At 34.2% G+C, this 19,655-nt stretch overlaps 1 protein-coding gene across 25 annotated transcripts; it reads right to left on the reverse strand.

The window, feature by feature from the left end:
• Nucleotides 1–10,749: 10,749 nt before the first annotated feature.
• On the reverse strand, nucleotides 10,750–18,242 carry LOC147388226 (glyceraldehyde-3-phosphate dehydrogenase GAPCP2, chloroplastic-like). 25 transcript variants are annotated; one of them, XR_015171429.1, is made up of 9 exons: nucleotides 17,406–17,757; nucleotides 17,263–17,288; nucleotides 16,329–16,465; nucleotides 15,157–15,786; nucleotides 14,033–14,103; nucleotides 13,686–13,892; nucleotides 11,759–11,833; nucleotides 10,980–11,069; nucleotides 10,750–10,890 (listed from the first exon to the last, which is right to left on the reverse strand). XR_015171429.1 is itself a non-coding variant. In XM_086421448.1 (9 exons), the coding sequence occupies exons 1-4, from the start codon at nucleotides 17,466–17,468 to the stop codon at nucleotides 13,794–13,796; spliced, it is 489 nt and encodes a 162-aa protein (XP_086277574.1). In that variant the 5' UTR covers nucleotides 17,469–17,757; the 3' UTR covers nucleotides 10,750–10,890; nucleotides 10,980–11,069; nucleotides 11,759–11,833; nucleotides 12,920–13,093; nucleotides 13,241–13,298; nucleotides 13,686–13,793. The 25 variants fall into 25 exon arrangements, 21 of the variants coding, with proteins under 21 accessions (XP_086277574.1, XP_086277583.1, XP_086277582.1 ...); XR_015171427.1 differs by having other exon boundaries at nucleotides 17,263–17,291; XM_086421448.1 differs by lacking the exons at nucleotides 14,033–14,103; nucleotides 16,329–16,465 and adding exons at nucleotides 12,920–13,093; nucleotides 13,241–13,298 and having other exon boundaries at nucleotides 15,610–15,786; nucleotides 17,142–17,291.
• Between the last annotated feature and the right edge of the window lie 1,413 nt (nucleotides 18,243–19,655).

Consider the following 19,655-nt stretch of genomic DNA (forward strand, 5'->3'; position numbering starts at 1 on the left):
CTGGATACTTCAACTCTAAAACATCATTTAAGATGCCACAGTATCCTACATTACCTGTCACCAAATTAGTGTCCTTAGCGATTGCAAAATGATGTGTTTCTACAAAGATAAATACTCCACTATTTTGAGTTTTTCTTTAATTATCTCATTCTTTGGTGTGAAATCTAAAGTCATTTACAATGAAGCCCTTTAAAAAACATCACATTATGGGAAGGACCAAGAGTTAACTGATAGATTTGTTCATCTATGTATTCACCATTTAGTCGCATTTGTGAAACCTATTAAGATCAAAGAATGAAATTAATCCATTTAGAACTATATTTAAGTGGTAACAATCCTTATATTTATGCAATGATAGTTGGTAACAATCCTTGATTTAAGTAATGACAGCTTATTCAACCTTATGAAATCGTCCCTTTTTATTGTTGTAAAAATTATAAATGTACATAGAATCAACCCAAGAACGGATGTCATGTCTATGATGAGGGAAGATATCATGGTTAGGTGGATGATATCATACAATCTATCTACTTAGTCAATGCTTGATCTAAAATAAATTAGGAGGGCAATATAATTAGAGTATAACTATTACTGGTTAGTTTCATGAACCCTAATTACCTTATGAATGTAAGCAAACACTATCAAGAAGTTATAATTGAAATCCACTTGACCCGCCCGTCCGCTAAATAGCGGATAGGGGTCCGATTCATAAAACTGGGGATTTTTAAAGAATAGGGAGTCATCACCTAGTTTAGGTCTAGGAACCATAGATAATTCCAAAATGAATCAGATTAGTCCACGAATAATGGGTAAGGGGTCAGATTATGGGTTTCGGAAGGTACTAGGCACCGAACCCGCCTGATGAAGATGATCAGTCTCTACTATGATCCAAAAATATCCTACGATCAACATTCAAAAACTAAAGGTCAAACTAAAGTCCAATATTCATCAAATTACATTAGATTACTAAACAAATCTTACTGCTAAAGTAATTACATGATTTCTCGAATTTCGCATAACAGAATCCCACGATTTAACAAGGCTTACGTGGTGTCAAAAATTAATGGATCAATTCAGTCATATTTTGAAAAGCATGAAATCGATTTAACTTGGTATTTTCAATCGCTACATGCACCAAAATCAGTGAGTTAACTCACATGCCAAATTTCAGATACAAAAATCAATGAGTCGACTCACATGCCCATTTCATGAAATTTTAATTTTAAACTTCCAATGTACCCAAAATCGGTGAGTCAACTCGACAATTTTGATCAAATAAATTTTGATTTCTTAACTCACCACATCTGCCAAAATTAATGAATTAACCCACACATTTCGCAAAATCAAAAATTTGACCCATTAACATCACAAAATAAGTAAATCAATCGATAATATTAATAATCAATGGGTTAATCCATTAATATCCCAAAATCAATGAATCAATTCAATTAAAAATCAATCAATGAATTGATCCGTTAACATCACAAAATCAATGAGTCAATCTAATTAAAAATCAATGAGCCGGCTCTTTAATTTTGTATGAAAATTAACTCGATCAATCTATCAACATTAAAATCAATGAATCAATCCACTAATACTTTGAAAACTGAAAGATTACTATTAGTGCCACGTATACCAAAAAAGTCGATGAATCGATTTGGATACATAAAAAAATGAAATCAAGAAAATAAAAAATAAAATAAAAAAGTAAAAAAGAAAAATTATCTTCGTCGAATAATTTTGGATGCATGGATTCCTTCAAAAAGACTTCGAAATAGCTTATGAGTTGTACCGTGTGGGTCAATGTGGCTGCAAGGTATTAGTGCCACGTATACAAAAAAAATTGATGAATCGATTCAGATGCATAAAAAAATGAAATCAAGAAAATAAAAAATAAAATAAAAAAGTAAAAAAAAAAAGTAAAAAAGAAGAATTACCTTCACCAAATATATTCGGATGCATGGATTCCTTCAAAAAGACCTCGAAATAACTTATGAGTTGTGCTGTGCGGTTCAATGTGGCTACGAGGTATACCAAAGAAAGATAATAATAAATAAAAATGTGATTATGATTATGGTTGTTGTTATGGGAGTTAGGGACCTTATGAAGAGTAAGGAGAGCAGAGAGAGGTGTCCAAGAGCAAAGAGAGTATGACTGCTAATTTTAATAGTGATGGGTGCCACAAGGTTTAATGGCAGATGACTTGATAAAGGTGTTAGAGAAGACTTTAGTGGCAACTAATGTGGTGGGAGTGTAGCTACTGGAGAAGATGGTTAATGGTAGAAAACGTGATGAAGCTATGACTGCGGTGATGAGGTTTAACAGCGTGAGATTGCCAGTTTTTAATGGTGAAGAAAGGGAGAGTTGCAAGGAAACTTGAGGATGATAGAGTAGAAGATGTGGCTGTCGTTAATGGAGGAGAGGCTACTGCTCTTTAACGGTGAAAAAAGTTAGACTTGAGAAGAATGGTGTGAGGTGGTTGTTTTTTTTTTAATAGACAAGGTATGGGCTGCTGTGGGACTGTTATAAACATTGATGAAGGTGAGGCTTTTGTTCTTTAAAGGCGAAGAAAGTGAGACTTGAGGATGATGGAGAATAGTGTGAGGTTGCTGTTTTATTTTTTTTTCTAATGGAGGTTAGGGCTGTTTTAGGTTCTTTTTCTTTTTATGGAAAAAGATGGTGGAGTGCAGGTTGTTTTTCTCTATGGAAGGCAGCCAAAAAAGCGTTGATGGAGAAGAAGATCAAATTTCTTTGTGAAGGGTAGATAAAACGTGAGAGAGTTGAGATGATGTTGCAGGTTTTTTTTGTTTTTTTTGAGAGGCAGTCTCTCAAGAAAAACGTCCCCCTTCCAATGGTGGCTTCAACTGCTGTTTTATGGTGGTTCTCCCATTGTGTGAGAGTGGGAGAGTGGGGAGAGATGAGAGAGGGAGGAGAGAGAGTGGAGATGAGAGAGTGGGTGCTTATGAGAAGGGGCTAGAGACGTTGGAGAGAGAGGTAGATGAAGACGTAGGTTCAAGGCAACCTTTATTATTTTTTATTACTATTATTTTTTTCTTTCCATTTTTCTATGAAGAGAATGGGAGAGGGATCCCATGCTACTTGTTTCACTAATGGTCCCTTATCGATGAGTTGTCATTAGTAGATAATTTGATTTTGATTCTGATTGGTTGATTTAATTAAATTTTTTATTCGAGTCAACATTTTGATTTGAATTTTAATTTGATGTTTTAAATTTAAATTTGTATTAGATTTTATATTTTGATGGCTTAATTAAGATTTAATTTCAATTTGGTTTGATCGATTGAATTCGATTTTGGATTTTGATTTAGATTATAATTTATTGGTTGTTTTTTTTGTTATTTTTAATTTGATTTTGCATTTTAATTGGGTGACTTAATTTTAATTTTGCATTTTAATTTGATTTTCAGTTAGATTATAATTTGATTTTTGATTTGAAATTAATTTGAATTTTAAATTGGTTTCTTGATTTAATTTTCGATTTGAATCTTATCTTGATTATCGGTTTGAATTTGATTTAAATTTTAAATTGGTTTCTTGGTTAAATTTTAGTTTGATTTTCTATTTGAATTTTATTTTCCTAGGAATCAAGGTCTCTATGTTAGAGTTGGATATTGAGGGGCATTTTGGTTATTTTTTCCCAATTTATCTGTTTTCGTTAATTTGAGTCCCATTAGACATGAAATCACAGCTTGAGTGCAATGGAGGTACTTTTGAGATTTTTCAGAGATTTGAAATATATGAGGGGTATTTTCGTCATTATGCTGATTTTTACAAATTTTAGTGCGAGGTTTATTTCAGTCTCTGTCTGATTATTTCTAGGTCTCAAAGTCATATTTTCCAAGCGTAGCGAAGTCTCGAAGTTATCGAACTGTATATCGAACCTAAGTGGGTGTAAATTTCGATGTCTAGTCATGACGAGTTGGGTTACTATAAAAAAAAAACTAAAAATAGAAGGAATCAAGAATAGTACTCATAAGCTTTCGACTTCTTTATGCTCATCATTAGGAATCCACAACAATCCGATGATGAATTGTCGAATTAGGTAGATGCAAAAATGGGGTGTCTACAATAATAAAGTAGACAAAAATGGAATTCTAAACACATAACAAATCGTCTTCCTTCATCTCTTCCCCCAATTAATTTCCATGATCAAACAAAAGGCCTAGAAATACAACCAACTGTCATCTCTACAAAATGCCCTCAAGTTTAATCTCAATTATAAATCCTTCAATCAAAATAAAAATTCATAGATTATAAGTCCCTTTTAGTTATTGAGAAAGTTTTGCATCAAATTTATGAAATTAATTGATAATTATCTTCTTCTTTTCTTTGTTATCTCAAGATATGTTGCACAACAACATAGTTCATGCTTGGATATTTTAAGAGTGTTGAGTGGGAAGTAATGTGTTCACAGAGGGAAATTCGGTAACATATGCTCTAGATTCTTTAGCTATGTAATCAAAATAACTCTTGTTTGTTTGGGTCACTAGATCGAAGACACACCAAGAGAATAAAACATATTGCGTTGGTGTTTTAGCAACAAAAAAAAAAAAAGTTCTTAAAGACTTATTTATATCCATTAACAACTATACTACAGAGAATTGCGCATTTTTTGATGAAGCAAATGAGCCTCCATTTACAAGATTCGGCTTCGGAAATTTGTGTAGTAGCACATACAAAGAAAAATAAAAAAATGAGACCCAATTTGAGAAATAATATTAAGAAGAAGACGAACAACAGGACCCTAGAGGAGGACCTACAGCTCTCATGGCTGCTTCCTCAAAAACCAAAAGAAAGACCATTAGGTTAAAAAATCTAGCGTAAACCACCCATCGTTCTAATGAAAAACAATGAGTCAGCCATGCATTCAATATGCACCTCATCGGATATCATCGAGATGGTCTCTAACTTCGCATCTCCCCGCCACATTTATCTCTCCCTCCTTAGTAGATCTGGCATGCCACACTCCGCAATCCCACCTCACCAAATAATCTACTATTACAAGCCCTGGTCTCTTTGAATTATCTTTTTTCAACAATCTCTCTTGGAGGATGTCAAGGTAAAGTAAATCATTTATCCATGTCAATATTTCAGTATACATCAGTTTTCTTTTTTGCCAATTTTCTTTTTTCCTGCATTGAAAAGAAAAAGAAAGATAAATTAAAAGGTATCCTATCTTCCTACTACAGATTAAACTCTAAAATCATAGGCTTTGGCCTTTGAGATCTTAAGAAAATCTCACCCTAGATCAAAAATCAAAGGCAAGACAAATTGAGTCTTTAGAAAATTGGGTATTTGTAATATCTTTTTAGGGTTACTGTGCCAAGGCTTCAACCATCTACTATGCCATTCAATTGATTGAAAACCTCAAACAGTTCTAGTTTCAGATTAATAGAGATATTCTAAGGATTAGCCTATATAGCTTCTTTTGGAATACTGAAATCTAAACCATTAGTAAGATAGAGACCTTTAAAATGAGGCTTGAAGCAAGTATTTCCATATAAAAACAATGTACCATGAACATTAATTAGGTTTTTTAAAAAAAATTGAAAGGCTATTTCTGAAATAAGGAAATATGTTAAAGTGGAAGGATATTTCAATGGATTCTCTTAGTGGATGGATCATAAAACAAGTGCAGTAGTTTAAATAAAATCTCATTTTAAATGGTTAAAAGGTATCCTATCTTCAAACCAGAGACTAAACTCAAAAATCAAAGACTTTGGGATCTAATGGAATCTCATCTTACCAGCGATTTGAGGGAGAGAGAGGAGTAGCCATTGTTTTCAAATATCGTCTTTCCATGTCTTTGCTTGAAGTGGCTAGGGAAGATGAGTCTTTAGAAAATATAGTATTTATAATCTTGTTTTAGGGTTCAACCATCAATTCAATCATACGGCTAATTCACTAGAACGTTCCCTAGGGAATATCGTCCTATTTCATCCGTTCGATTGATTGAAAGCCTTGAATGACTCAATTGATTGAATAACGGCTGATATGGAAAGCTCTTTCTTTCTCTAATAATTTCTTTAGAAAGAAAATTTAATTTGGTATTTTTAGGATGTTTTCCTTAAAACGTATGGTAAGGCTCACATTAAAGTGGATTAAATACACCTAGAAAATTTATTTTCTAACCAAAAATTCTTTAAAAAATTATTTCCTTACCAAAAATACCTTCAATGGTGTATTTAATGCCACTTAACAAAGCACCAAATCTAATAGGAAAGTACACTAACCATTGTATAACATGCAGGTGGTAGTAACAACTTTCCCCCATTCAATATCGGGTGAAGTTCTTTTCTTATACTCATTAAAATATTTTCTCTAATAAGCCTAACAATGACAAGAAATCTTTTCACTTCCTCCACTATTCAACTATCTTTAACGATTTTGTTAAAAGAATTGACTGAAAAGAAGTAATCCTTGTAAGAGTTAAAACTTTGTCCTTAATAAGCCTAGTTGATTCAGCTCGATCTCTTCATATCAAGCATAACACTCCAAAAGAGGAGATCGGGAGAATACAAGATCAAAAATGAGAGAGATAACGAGATCGAAAGTAAAAGATCAAAATCGAGAGAGGTTGGTTGAAGGAATATAGAAACTTAGGAAAAAAGAAAACTTGTTTGGAAAATATAAGAAAAGGAAAAATAAAAGCGGGAAAGTAACTCTATACCAATGGTACCTTTTTCGATCCGTCACTATAGTACTTTACACCAACAGATGTAATTTGACCGTCACTAGATATACATTTTCCAATAGTGCTAATTTTTACATTGTAAACATAAATAAGATCTATTATTTTTTATAGAGGTACTTTAAATTGATTGCTAGATGTTTTTTAATTATAACAGAATCTCCAACTAACTTGTAAGCCAGCATTGCCTATATAACGGACTTCTCAATTTATATTTACTCAATCAATAGTGGAAGTTAATAATTGTGGAGCATGTGGATTACTTGTCGTGTTGAGCTATGTGGCTCATATCTGACAAAATGGTACTCGGATGAGCATTGATCAAATGGAGAAATCAATTACTAAAAGATATTATCATTTTCAAATTTTTGATTGAATAGCACCTTTTCTTGGTGAATAGCACCTTTTCTTGGTGAAGAGTGTTTGTAAGAATACATATATTAGAGATGTTGTGAGTTAAGGAAGCCATAGACAAAATCAATAGATTGGTTTATAATCAATGTTCATGGCTGTAGCATTCTCGATAAAGGTTTTGCAGGTGGTGGACACACTTTTAATTTAGTGATGAGTAAAGCGTGGTGTGGGCTGCTGGTATATATGTTGTTAGTCACATAGATATTCTGGTTTTCTTTGCCAAGATGTTATGCTTGAATTGAATTGATGCATTCTCTTGCTTGCTTGGCAAAAAAATAATCATAGCACCCATTATTTGAACATTAACTGTAGTCGATCGCCTCTTGCATCATAAGCTGGCTTTCTTCAATTTATGTTGCTCTCCCTCCTTGGCATTCTCTTCTACCTATGCAGATCAACACTACAAAGACCGATTCCTCGATGGGGAACACTTAATTTACCTCTGCAAATTCAGTCTTCTCCTAAAATGCAAGACTCGAACTTAGAGAATTCATACGGATTTGCCCCTAATTATCATGGAATCTTTCCTTGGCCTGCTCTCAATCCTCCCAAACCTTCCCGTATTCCAAACTTTTCTTGCCATTTGGACATTTTTAACATAGTACTACCCTATACATAAAGTTACCTCCAACATCCACATCCTAAGCCTTAGCAATCACTTCTCCAACAAGTAAATAACAAAAGTAGCCCGACGAAACTGAAATAGGTAGGCACAATTGATAGGAGACCCAATTCCACTGATTAAATCATCCATTAACGAATGTACTGATAGTATTAAAATCGCCTAACACCACCCACTGATCGTAAGTAGTCTCTTAAGTAGACGACTGCATGAACATTAATAAATCTTTTAATTGAAAATATCAAGGAGGCGACTGCATGAACATTAATAAATCATTCAATTAGACTCGGACACCTTTTTAAACCTGAAGTGGAGTCATTACATGGATTGGCTCCATAAATTAAACCTCGAAACTTCTGAATTCCTTTATTGATCTCCCTGTATTTGAATATTTCAGCTTGATCACGTTCCATGCTGAAAGAGATATATCGAATTGGACTATAGACTTTTTCCAGACCTTCCGTCCTTTCCCTTTACCTCTTCCCTTAGAATTAGAAGAAGGCGAGTTAGTTTTAGTAACAGGCTTGCTTATTTAATTAGAGATCTAGGAAGGCAAGTCCTTATAAGACTCCAACTTCAACTGATCAGCCTTTCTTGACATCTCCCGTATTAGCTGATGATAAGAAACCCCCTTCTTCTTCAAAATTGATCAAATAAAAATATTCCATCTCTCTCTAATGGTCTATCATCTCCACGTTTACACTGTGGTAACCAAATTCCTTCTCACCTGTTCACTTCTCCTAACTAAATTTCCATTATCATCTTGACACAACTTAAGTGACCTCATCTAGCTTAAGTGTAATTGGTAGAGACCAATCCTATTGGAAACCAATTGAATATCTGAAATTTTAGCGATTAAACTCTGTATCTCGTGCCTCTAAATGGCACATGATCATGCTCACCTCTTTAAGCTCCCATCTTGAAGCCTCTAAATCCCCTATTATCAAGCCTCATTGGCCCAATAAAAACTCATGTTCCATTGGAAGGGCTATTTAGCCTAGTGCTTCCACGTCCCTTCGTTATTCTTCACTTCATATGAATTTAGAATTTTTCATCATCCTCTATTTTCATTATGCTTTTGCATTGAACTACTTGATCGCTTTGTAGACTTTTTTCTCCATCATTCTATTTGAATTTTTTTATCCCAGTGTCAAAACTTCTATCAAACAATAGTACATCATCTTATAAGGAGGCATGAGATACACCAACTCATTAATCATTAGTAGTGTGTCTCATCAGAATGTGTGTGGTAAGACACAGTTTTGGATGTTTAGATGACTTGGGTAAATTACCATTTACAATTTTCTATTTATGCGTAGAGTATAAAATAAGGCTTAACTAAGATCAATTAATTACGAAATTTATTTGTCAATTTTCAATTTTTTTGACACATAAAATATTTCTTTTTAAACCTAAGTACAATCATGTAAGATACTGAAATTTTAATTGAATTCATTTTTTCTTTATAAGTGAATTGTATTCTGGATTTATAACTTGGTGGATCACCTGCATATTGAGGGTGCCTGTTTGTGATTACGTGTATCACCTTTTATTAATATAATTGGCATCTATTTTATTCGTAAGGGATAATAAAAGCTATATAATTGACTACTAGATATCTATAGAAGGATAATATTTCAATTGTTACCATTACAGTCCCTATATTTATGCAATCACAGTTGGTAACAATTCTTGATTTAAGTAATGACAGCCTATTCAACCTTATGTAATCTTCCCCTTTTTACTGTTGTAAAAATTATAAATATACATAGAATCAACCCACACTACAACATTTTTGATCTACAGCGGCGGATTTTTCCGCCGGTAAAAGGTATTGCGGCGATGAGCAGCGGAACCAAAGATCCGTCGTTGTTTCCTCTGTCGCTAACTATAGCGGCGCATAATGTATTCCGCTGTTGCAGGTGGTACCTTTAGCGGCGGATATAAATATCCGCTGCAATAAATCCAATTTTTAACAAATATAATATAATACATATAGTAGTAGATATTAAGATCCGCTGCAATAGGTCAATTTAAAAAAAAAAATAAATATAACACATATAGCAGCGGATATTAAGATCCGCTGCAATAGGTTAAATTTAAAAAAAAAAATATAATACATATAGCGGCGGATATTAAGATCCGCTGCAATAGGTCAATTTTTTTAAAAAAAATATAACACATATAGCGGCGGATATTATAATCCGCTGCTATACGCTTTTTTTTTTATAAAAAAAAAATCATTATATATCCTTCGAAAACAATATATAAAGACGGAACTTGTATCCACTGCTGTAATTTTTTTTCATATATATATATATATAACCTGTGTCCTCCAACCTGTACATATTGAAAACTTTAAAATAAATAATATAAGAGAGCTGCTATTGCCACACTAACTTTTATTAATCCAGCACTAATGCATAAGTAAATCACCAAAAAACTGCACATGTTTATAGTTTCAAGTAATAATAAATAAACAAAAATAGTTAATGTGATATTGGGCTTGCTGAGGAAATCTCCCAAACTGAAGTTCTTGCCAAGAACCCATTTTTGGTAATTTATGTTGGGCTTTTGAAGGTTGTCATACCAACCCAAAGTGAAATAAATGATCTGAATGCAACTTATCATGATTGAAAGTTAGGCCACAGGTTTGGTAGCAAATGGTATAAAGCATTTGATGTTGGTTACCCAAACTCAAAGACTTAGGAGTATAAACTAATGGTGGTTGGTAGTGGTCTTTTGAATGTTTGTTTCAGTATCCAACTGCATGGGCCACAAGTGTTTTTATGTTTTGTCTTTTATGGATCTCTCTCGAAATCAAGGAGCTATGATTTTGGGCAGGTGACCTAAACATCACATGAATATGGCCACAAGAGTCGACTTAATTGGGTGCCTCCATCAATTTAAACAAAGATAAAAAAAAAACTAGTTGGAATCAAAAGAAAATTAAAATAGTAACAAATAAATTTTATAAAAAGAGAAATGATTGTATATAAATTCTTACACAAATAATTATTGAGCATACCTCCTCTGCACTAAACAAATGACACAAGTCCCAACAGACCACAGATATCCATGCACACTTCAGTTGTTTGTAGCCACTAAAGCCATGTGCTCGATCAGGTCCAACACTCGATTGCTGTGCAAAACCATGTAAAGATACATTTTAGACCAGCAACACAAAGATGAGAGGGAGAGGGAGAGGGGGAGAGAGAGAGGAGAGAGTACCTGTAACCCCACTCATTGTCGTACCACGAAACAAGCTTCATGAAGGAGGAGCTCAGTCCGATGCCGGCCTTGGCATCGAAAATACTTGACCTGAAAATAAGTCCCAAAAAGAAAATGAGAAATGGTACATGGACATACATCAAAAATCAACCTGTGACAAACCTATGTTATCCAATTCATTGATACTCGTCCGAACCACATACTAGTTCACGGTATGGTTCATACTGGGTTAGTAAAATCAAACGAACCACGAACCCACCGAATTTTGATTAGGTTCAGCGAACCAAACCAATTTATTATACTTTTTCATTGTTTATATTAGAATTTGAATTATTATATCAATATTTAACTTGGTATTTTTTAACATTATAATTGAACTTATAACTTGTGTACTTGAATTATATATATCTACAAGTGAACCAAAAAATGAATTATCTCTACCTTCCCCTATGAACCAGGTTCGTTCTAGAATGGCGAACCATGCAAATTCGAACTAAGCAAACCAACGAATCAGGTAACATAGTGACAAACCAAGTGCCATCCATCTTAGTGAATCTCAAATATGTTCATCGAGAAATCAGTTTGAGCCGTATACCAAAGTTCTAGAAAAAAAACTTGTGACTTTTGGAGTTGCAATATTTTTTTTTTCTGCTCGTGTATTGTTGTGTTTCTTTAGCTCTATACCAGGTAGGCCTTCTCAACCTTCTCTATTTCTTCTTCATTAATACATTTTCATCTACAGTTCTAGAAAAAAAGAGTATTTTAAACAGGACTTCTACCTTGAGTCACCAACAAAATCATTGGAAACAACATCATCCTCCGTGTATCCAAGCTGAAGTCTGGCTTCCTTGGTACTACAAAGTAGAATGATGAAGTATAAGTGATCATGCACATATTCATTCAGATATCAAAAAAGAATCGAATAAAAGATTGGAAAGGCAAATCACAAAAAGCAAGAAATATTTAATTCTACTCTGATGACCACTGCTCCATTAACATCTATTAAAAGATTTTTTTTTTATTTCACCATTTAATCACCTTAGCATTAAATGGTTAAATTCAAATTATTGGGGTAGACAAATAATGGGATGCAAGATGAGTCACATTATAGTCATTGAACATGACATTCATAAATTTAGTGGTTTTACTTCCATACAAATGTCTAATGTTTGGGGTAAGAATGATTTATCCCTAAATAAATGTCGATTGATACTAAATTAAAAAATAGGAGAAAAAATAAGATATGCATTAAGATAAGAACCCTTGGAATGCCAGATTCAAAAACATGTCAACATGGATGGTTCACCCCGTTTAGATGAACCCTGATAACATGCATGGAAGTACTCTTGTAAGTTTAAAATCATTTGAATCATGAGTCTAGTTGCAGGGAAGAGAAGTAGAGGCCAAAGAATTCAGAGAGTTATTTGCCCACATTGGCCTGCCTACACACCACCCCACTTAATAAGGGTAGGGTCCTCATTCTATAGAATTCTCTGAGGATTCACATATAATGAAATTGTAGCTACATACCATGATACCAAGCGTGGAAATAATTGTAACTACATGCTCAATTTATGCACATTTTGTTTCTTGATTCTCAACATTCAGCTCTATAAAACATAATCGGTCTTCCTAGTCTTATAGAATTGTCATTTTACTCTTAGCCCAGTTGGACTTGTACAGCCTCTACCAATTACCATGCTAGTATGGACAGATATTTCAATGGATTTTGTGGGAGGACTTCCTAAATCCAAAAGGAAGTCAACCATTTTTGTGGTGGTAGATAGACTCTCAAAGTTTGCTCACTTCATTCCCATCTCTCATCATTATACGGCTGCCACCATAGCTCAAATAATTTTTGAGAATAGATTCAAGTTATAAGGAATGCCCCACATTCTTAATTGTAACTATGAAACAAGAGAGGATTAAGTGGTGAGTACCTTTCTCCCAGCAGATTGTTGTAATGAATGTGTAACATATGACCTTTTGAAAACAAAAAAAATCCTAAATCTCAGTTATTCGATTTGAAAATTTCTATTGGAGCATTGCCCATACAACTTCTCTTTCTCTGATTTTAGCCTCTATTTCTCATCACGAAGCTCATTTTTCTTGGCCTACAGAAGCAAAGGACCAATTGATTTAACAAAGCAAACAAACTATTGCCCAGAACTATACTTTTCTCTAATGCCTATAAAGAAAGAATTATAAAAGAAACAAACTATAATAAATTACTAATATTTCAAATGGATTAAGATACTAACCAACACACTCAGGCCTTTTTAGCACTTGCCAATGTGCTAATGCATTAGACCACACCGGCTGAAATAAAATAAAATATTTAAACAATTGATTGGAGAAACAGGATTCATTACAAGCACACAAGGCATTGTGCATACTGCACATGGCAACTCTATGAGAGGTTGCATGATTATAGTATGATACCCACAACACTCTAAAAGCATGAGGTGATCGACGACCCTAGGTCCTTAAGCATGATTATAGTATGATACCCACAACTCCATTCTTAGTTCAACACTCAATAAGTAATTAAGCACTTGTTAGGTACAGATGTAGACATACTAAATATTTTCTGTAATTGTAATTCAGTAAATACTTCTTTTATGTATGGTCTAGAGAAGCACCAAGGGAATTTGGTAATGCAACTGTGGCCATTCTTATAAAGAATACCATTGAAAGACAAGATACCTTATTGGTAAATAACTCGTCAAATGGAGAAGTTTTGGAAAGAAGTTGAATGAGATGATCGGTTGGGGAATTCTCCATCCATCTCTTCATGTCATCTTCACAGTTTCTCTATATCCATTGCTTCATATCCATATCGGCTGTGTCTGTACCATTTATTCCTTCACCAAAGCAGATTTTACTGATTTTTTTGACACACATAAGAAGTACCTGACCATCGCAAATAAAAGAATAGCTAATGAGGCCATAATCGTCTGCACTATTAACAAATGTGACATTCAAAGAAGCAATCTCATCTATTGCGATTTCTTTAGGAATAGCTTGCAACTTTGGATTAAGCTTTAAAATACCTTCTTTAATTTTCTTGCTAATTAAATTATCCATGGCAGATTTTATTTGCACTTCAAAAGCATCCACCAAACTATAAATAAGAAAGAACACTAGTTAATACTTCACAGGATCATCCAACTTGGTACTTAGCTTTAAATATTCTGATTAATCATTTAGAAAAGTTTAAATCTTAATAGTCATAGTTTCACAAATGCTTGGGAATAGCTCAAGGTCATATGTCATGGTTTTGACAAGCAATTTTTGTTTCAAGTTAAAAAGTTAATTTTGAGAATTGAAAAACTTATGATGCAATCAGGTAAACTATATTAGTTTCTAAAGTGCCCTGCTGGATACATGTTAACTAGAACAAAGAATGAGGTCAAAAACATAGTGCACACACACACTAGGTTAAAATTAAATAAATCAATCTTATTTGATGATCCTATTGATCAACTACTATGTATGCGATTTTTCTCTTAAATAAATGAGAATTTAGGTACTTAGTATAGTATCATTCCGTGGTGATTGTTCTAGTTTTCCTTGTGTTGGTCTCTTCTTGTTCTGCTATTTGAATTGCCATTTCCTTTTATTTGTTTCAGAATGTAGGAGTTCTCAGCTATTTCGTATCCAAAATCCTACTAAAATCATTAATAGATGTTCTAAACCCCCTAAAATCCATAAATTTGTGATAATCACCAACAAACTGAATCCCTCAACAACAACTCAAAAATCACTGAAGCATAACTAAAAAAATCATCAGTATTAACAACTAGAGACTAAATAAAAGCACAAAACCCTCCAAAAATTCAAAAATCTAAAAGAAAAATCTGAAACAATGACAACTTTATCATTGAATATTCGCGACATATGTGGGGCGTCATGCTCGAGGTGTCAGGCTGTTGATCTTTTCGCACTAATGTAACTAGCTCTCTCGATAGACGCCTTGGGGTGGCTTTGATAACGAACACGTGGTAGCTTCAACAGTGCCACATGGCAAATTGCAACATCAGCACGTGGCGAATATATTACCCATGTCTAAAACAATTATACCATAATTGCTTTAGTAGATTATTCTTGATCTCTGATTTATCATTCTAGGTTGGTTTTCACCGTCCTACATTAATTTTCAATCTTTAAGTCTTACCATTGAGTTGTTTCCTCCACCTGTGCCAGCATGCAATCATTGGTCACTTAGGTTGAAATGAGGAAATGAGTGAAAGGGAGATGGGGTTTGGTCCATCAAAGAAGAAAGATAGAGGAAGAAGATCGTAAGTTCTCAATCAATCTCAAAATTTGTGTTATTGCATACAAATAGTTAGATGTCATTTTGGGAAAATACCACTTAAGCCAACCCATTGATGGTTCCTCGGTACGAACAATGAGGATTTAACTTTAAACGGACAACATAACAAAATATTGTCGGCCCAAATAGATAGTAATCTTTAGAAATATGATAGAATGAGACTAATGGCACATTGGACATCTCATAAAAACATGAACAGCTCCAAAATTTCAGAAATCAAGTAATGGAGATTAAGTTTTTTCTTCGGTAAATGATAGATTGACTTTGTTAAATAAGCAAGCAGATTGCACTCACAGAGATGAGATTTTGCAGGGGTACCACTATAATTATTTCCTCTGTAACAAGAAACATGAAACAACATGGTAGAAGATAACTATGGCTGCAAAATTTCAACGAATGATAATCACCATTAGAAAATCCATTTGCCTCAACAATTTCTTTTGCCATGTCGGTCATTTGGGAGCAATTCACCTGTAGGAAAAATCCACATATTCTGGAAGTGAGGAAGTAAATTGTTAAAATAATTGAACCATATATAAGCCAAAAACAAGTACATTCACATCCTGGTACCATTTTAATTAAATGACAAAAGAAGTGAGACATCACCATTGCTAGTAAGTGATAAAGTGACAATAGAAACTGCCGAGTACTAACAAGTTAGTGCAAAAATCAGCCAAAAAGAGTTTAGAACTTACACTCCAAATAACAATATTACTATTAATTCTAAATGGCACACATACGAAAAGAATCATCTAATGACAGCAGAAGAAACCATCTAAGGGTTGGTGAGATGACCAAGACCACACCTTAGGAAGTAGAGGTCTTGAGTTCGAATTCGCCTAAGTGGCCACCCTCAGGGATTTAGCCCAGAAATTATCTGGTGAGTGTGAGGGGAGGGGACTGCACATGCCCCAAGGATTACGGGTGTTCTAAGAGGCCTGAATACCTCAGTTTCCAAAAAAAAAAAAAACAGCAGAATATTTGAAACAAAATAAAGGAAATAAAATAACTACCGTATAAATATGCTTGGCCCCTGCCTTTGCACAAAAGAGGGACAAAATTCCAGTCCAGCCCCCACATCTAAAACTACTTTATTCTTGTAAATAAAATTTTGATATGTCTTAGTCTTCACTGTATCTTTCAACATTTCCTGTAGCGTAAAGATTATCAGACAAAAACACAAAATGCAAAAACAATTTCTTAAGGTTTTGGAGATGTGTTTAGCAAACAATAAAAATGTATTTAAACAAGTAGCCACTTGAAAAGGCTGGTGAGTCTGCATAAGTGTGCAATGTGCTCATAACCCTTATGATATCAAATGATTTGACATAAGTGCTGGGGACCTCCGTATCTAGTATTCAAAGTTTGACTAGAGATGGCTAGGTTCTTGCAGCTCACAATAAAATGGTGATATATCCTAGATGTCTAGTTCATTGTTGCGTCTTAACACTTTTCAGGTAAGACTGCCAGCTTCGGTTACAAGTGACATCTCAACCCCTATCAACCACAACTGATCCATACATCTTTAGCATTGGCCTATTTAGACCACCACTTAGTTTCACCCAAGTGGAAATAAGTGCTAATAACAGTTATATTATGGGAATTATTTACCGAACATAAAGTGGTATGACCCACGACCATTGTAATGCAGTTATGAACATCTAATAAACAATGTTGTTAATTAAAACCATGCTAATTGCTAACTGTTAGGCTTACATTGCTGGTCCCATATATGAATAAAGATAAGAGTATTACGTTAATTTGACACCTAAGTGGAAGTAAAACTGTAAGGTGAAAGGAAAAAAAGAAAGAAGAAAGAAAGAAACCTGTAGAGAAGCCATCCATTTACGACACTTTGTAAATGAGATGTCAAAGTATGCAACAAGGGCATGGATGTAATGGCTGCGTTCTGCCATGAGGTCAAAGGGTGACACAAAGGAAATGTACCCAGAAGCCATCTTAGAGATGTCCATCTTCTGAATACAGGAAATCAAATAAATCTATACAGATCAGAAGCACAGTAGTAAGTTTAGAACAACACAGTAGGAAAATAATTAAAAGACAAGAACAACAGAGCTCCTTTTCATCACCTTAAGTAAATGGGATTTTGTGATGATTTGGTTCTGATTAACAGTGTCAACAAGAGGTTCCATCAAGAATGTGAGTTTTTCACTAATCCTTCACTTCAAGTTAGTTGCACATTTATTAGACCTACCCTGCAAGAACAAATCTATTTGTAAACCTCCGGAATGAAATCACCAATAATCCTGACAAGAGCAAGAACCATTCTGGAAATGGTGGAAACGACTAACGTCGTGTAAAATCAGGTCGTTGGAAAAGTAAATTGAATAAAAAACATAAAAATAAAACCCTAAATCAGATGAGTTGCAGAGTACCAATTGAAAAAATTGAAAGATCGAAATGCACGCGAGCGAGAGAGAGACAGAGAGAGCTTACCAGATGCGAGAAAAAAACAAGGATTTGTCTCCTATCCGAAAGGAAAGCTGAATGCAACAGGGAATCTATCTTCTACCGCTTACCCAGACCTCGAACCTCTGACAGAAAGAATCTCCATACATGCGTTCTTTCTCTCCTCCCTAATACCTAAAACATAGTTCCGTCTATGGAGCCTACGGCATCTTCCATGGCAGTAAGAAGTAAGGTGGCCTAGTCTCTCGCCTAGCCTTTGCCTTCTTTAGTGGCAATCCAGTTTGTCAAATAAATCTTACAAAACCCAACAGACGAGAGAACAAGAGAGAGTGACAGAGAAAGAATGAGGAGGAAAATAGAGGGAAAATGAGAGGGGAAGAAGGAAATAGATTTTCGTGGGTTGTTCTTTCGCGAATTAAATTTCTTTTTCGTAAGTGTAATATTCGTTACCGGCGGATTTTATTTTCCGATGCCATCTTTATAAATCGAGTGTTATGGGATATGAGTGGTCCTATAGCAGCGGATAACTTTATCCGCAGCAAAAAGTATATCATAGCTATAAATAAATTGAGTGAGAATCGGGGGATATGGGTGGGTCCTATTGCGGCGGATAAATTTATCCGCTGCAAAAATTATACCATACTGCAACAGAAATAAACATCCGCTACTATAAACCAATGCTATAAATAAATCGAGATAAGGATGGGTCCCTATAGTGGCGGATAAATTTATCCGCTGCAACAACTATACCATACTTTCTTAAAAAAATAAAAAATATATAACTTTCTATACTAAAAAAATAAAAAATAAAAATTATTTTTTTGTGGCGGAAAAATTAATCCGCTGTTATAATCAATTTTCACTAAATATTTAAAAAATGAATTTTATAGTGGCGGATATAGAAATCCGCCGCTATATTCAATTTAAAATAAATTGATAACACAGAAAATTGATTTTTTTACTAGCGGATTTTTCAATCCGCTGTTATATTCAATTTAAAAAAATTTATTAAAAAGAAAATTTTGTTTTCTAGCGGCGGATATACTATTCCGCTGCTGTAGGAATTGAATATGCAGGGTTGCCATTTTGCGTGGGTACCTATAGCGGCGGATATAATTATCCGCTGCAACAAGTACATATATAGAGGTGGATAAAATGATCCGCTGTTATAAAACGCCGCTGTAGGTCAAAAATGTTGTAGTGCCAAGAACGGATGTCATGTCTATGATGAGGGAAGATATCATGGTTAGGTGGATGATATCATACAATCTATCTACTTAGTCAATGCTTGATCTAAAATAAATTAGGAGGGCAATATAATTAGAGTATAACTATTACTGGTTAGTTTCATGAACCTAATTACCTTATGAATGTAAGCAAACACTATCAAGAAGTTATAATTGAAATCCACTTGACCCGGTCGTCCACTAAATAGCGAATAGGGGTCCGATTCATAAAATTGGGGATTTTTAAAGAATAGGGAGTCATCACCTAGTTTAGGCTTAGGAACCATAAATAACACTAAAATGAATCTGGTTGGTCCATGAATAATGGGTAAGGGGTCAGATTATGGGTTTCGAAAGGTACTAGGCACCGAACCCGCCTGATGAAGATGATCAGTCTCTACTATGATCCAAAAATATCTTACGATCAACATTCAACAACTAAAGGTCAAACTAGGGTCCAATATTCATCAAATTGCATCAGATTTGCTAAACAAATCTTACGGCTAAAGTAATTACATGATTTCTCGAATTTAGCATAGCAGAATCCCACGATTTAATAAGGCTTACGTGGCACCAAAAATTAATGGATCAATTCAGTCATAATTTGAAAAGCATGAAATCGATTTTTAATGCCATGTATAGAAAATTTGTGAATTGATTCATTGACAAAATTTATAAAAACAA

This window comes from Akebia trifoliata, chromosome 13 (genome assembly GCF_017979445.1).
Source record: "Akebia trifoliata isolate Shusen 1 chromosome 13, ASM1797944v1, whole genome shotgun sequence".
NCBI lineage: Eukaryota > Viridiplantae > Streptophyta > Magnoliopsida > Ranunculales > Lardizabalaceae > Akebia > Akebia trifoliata.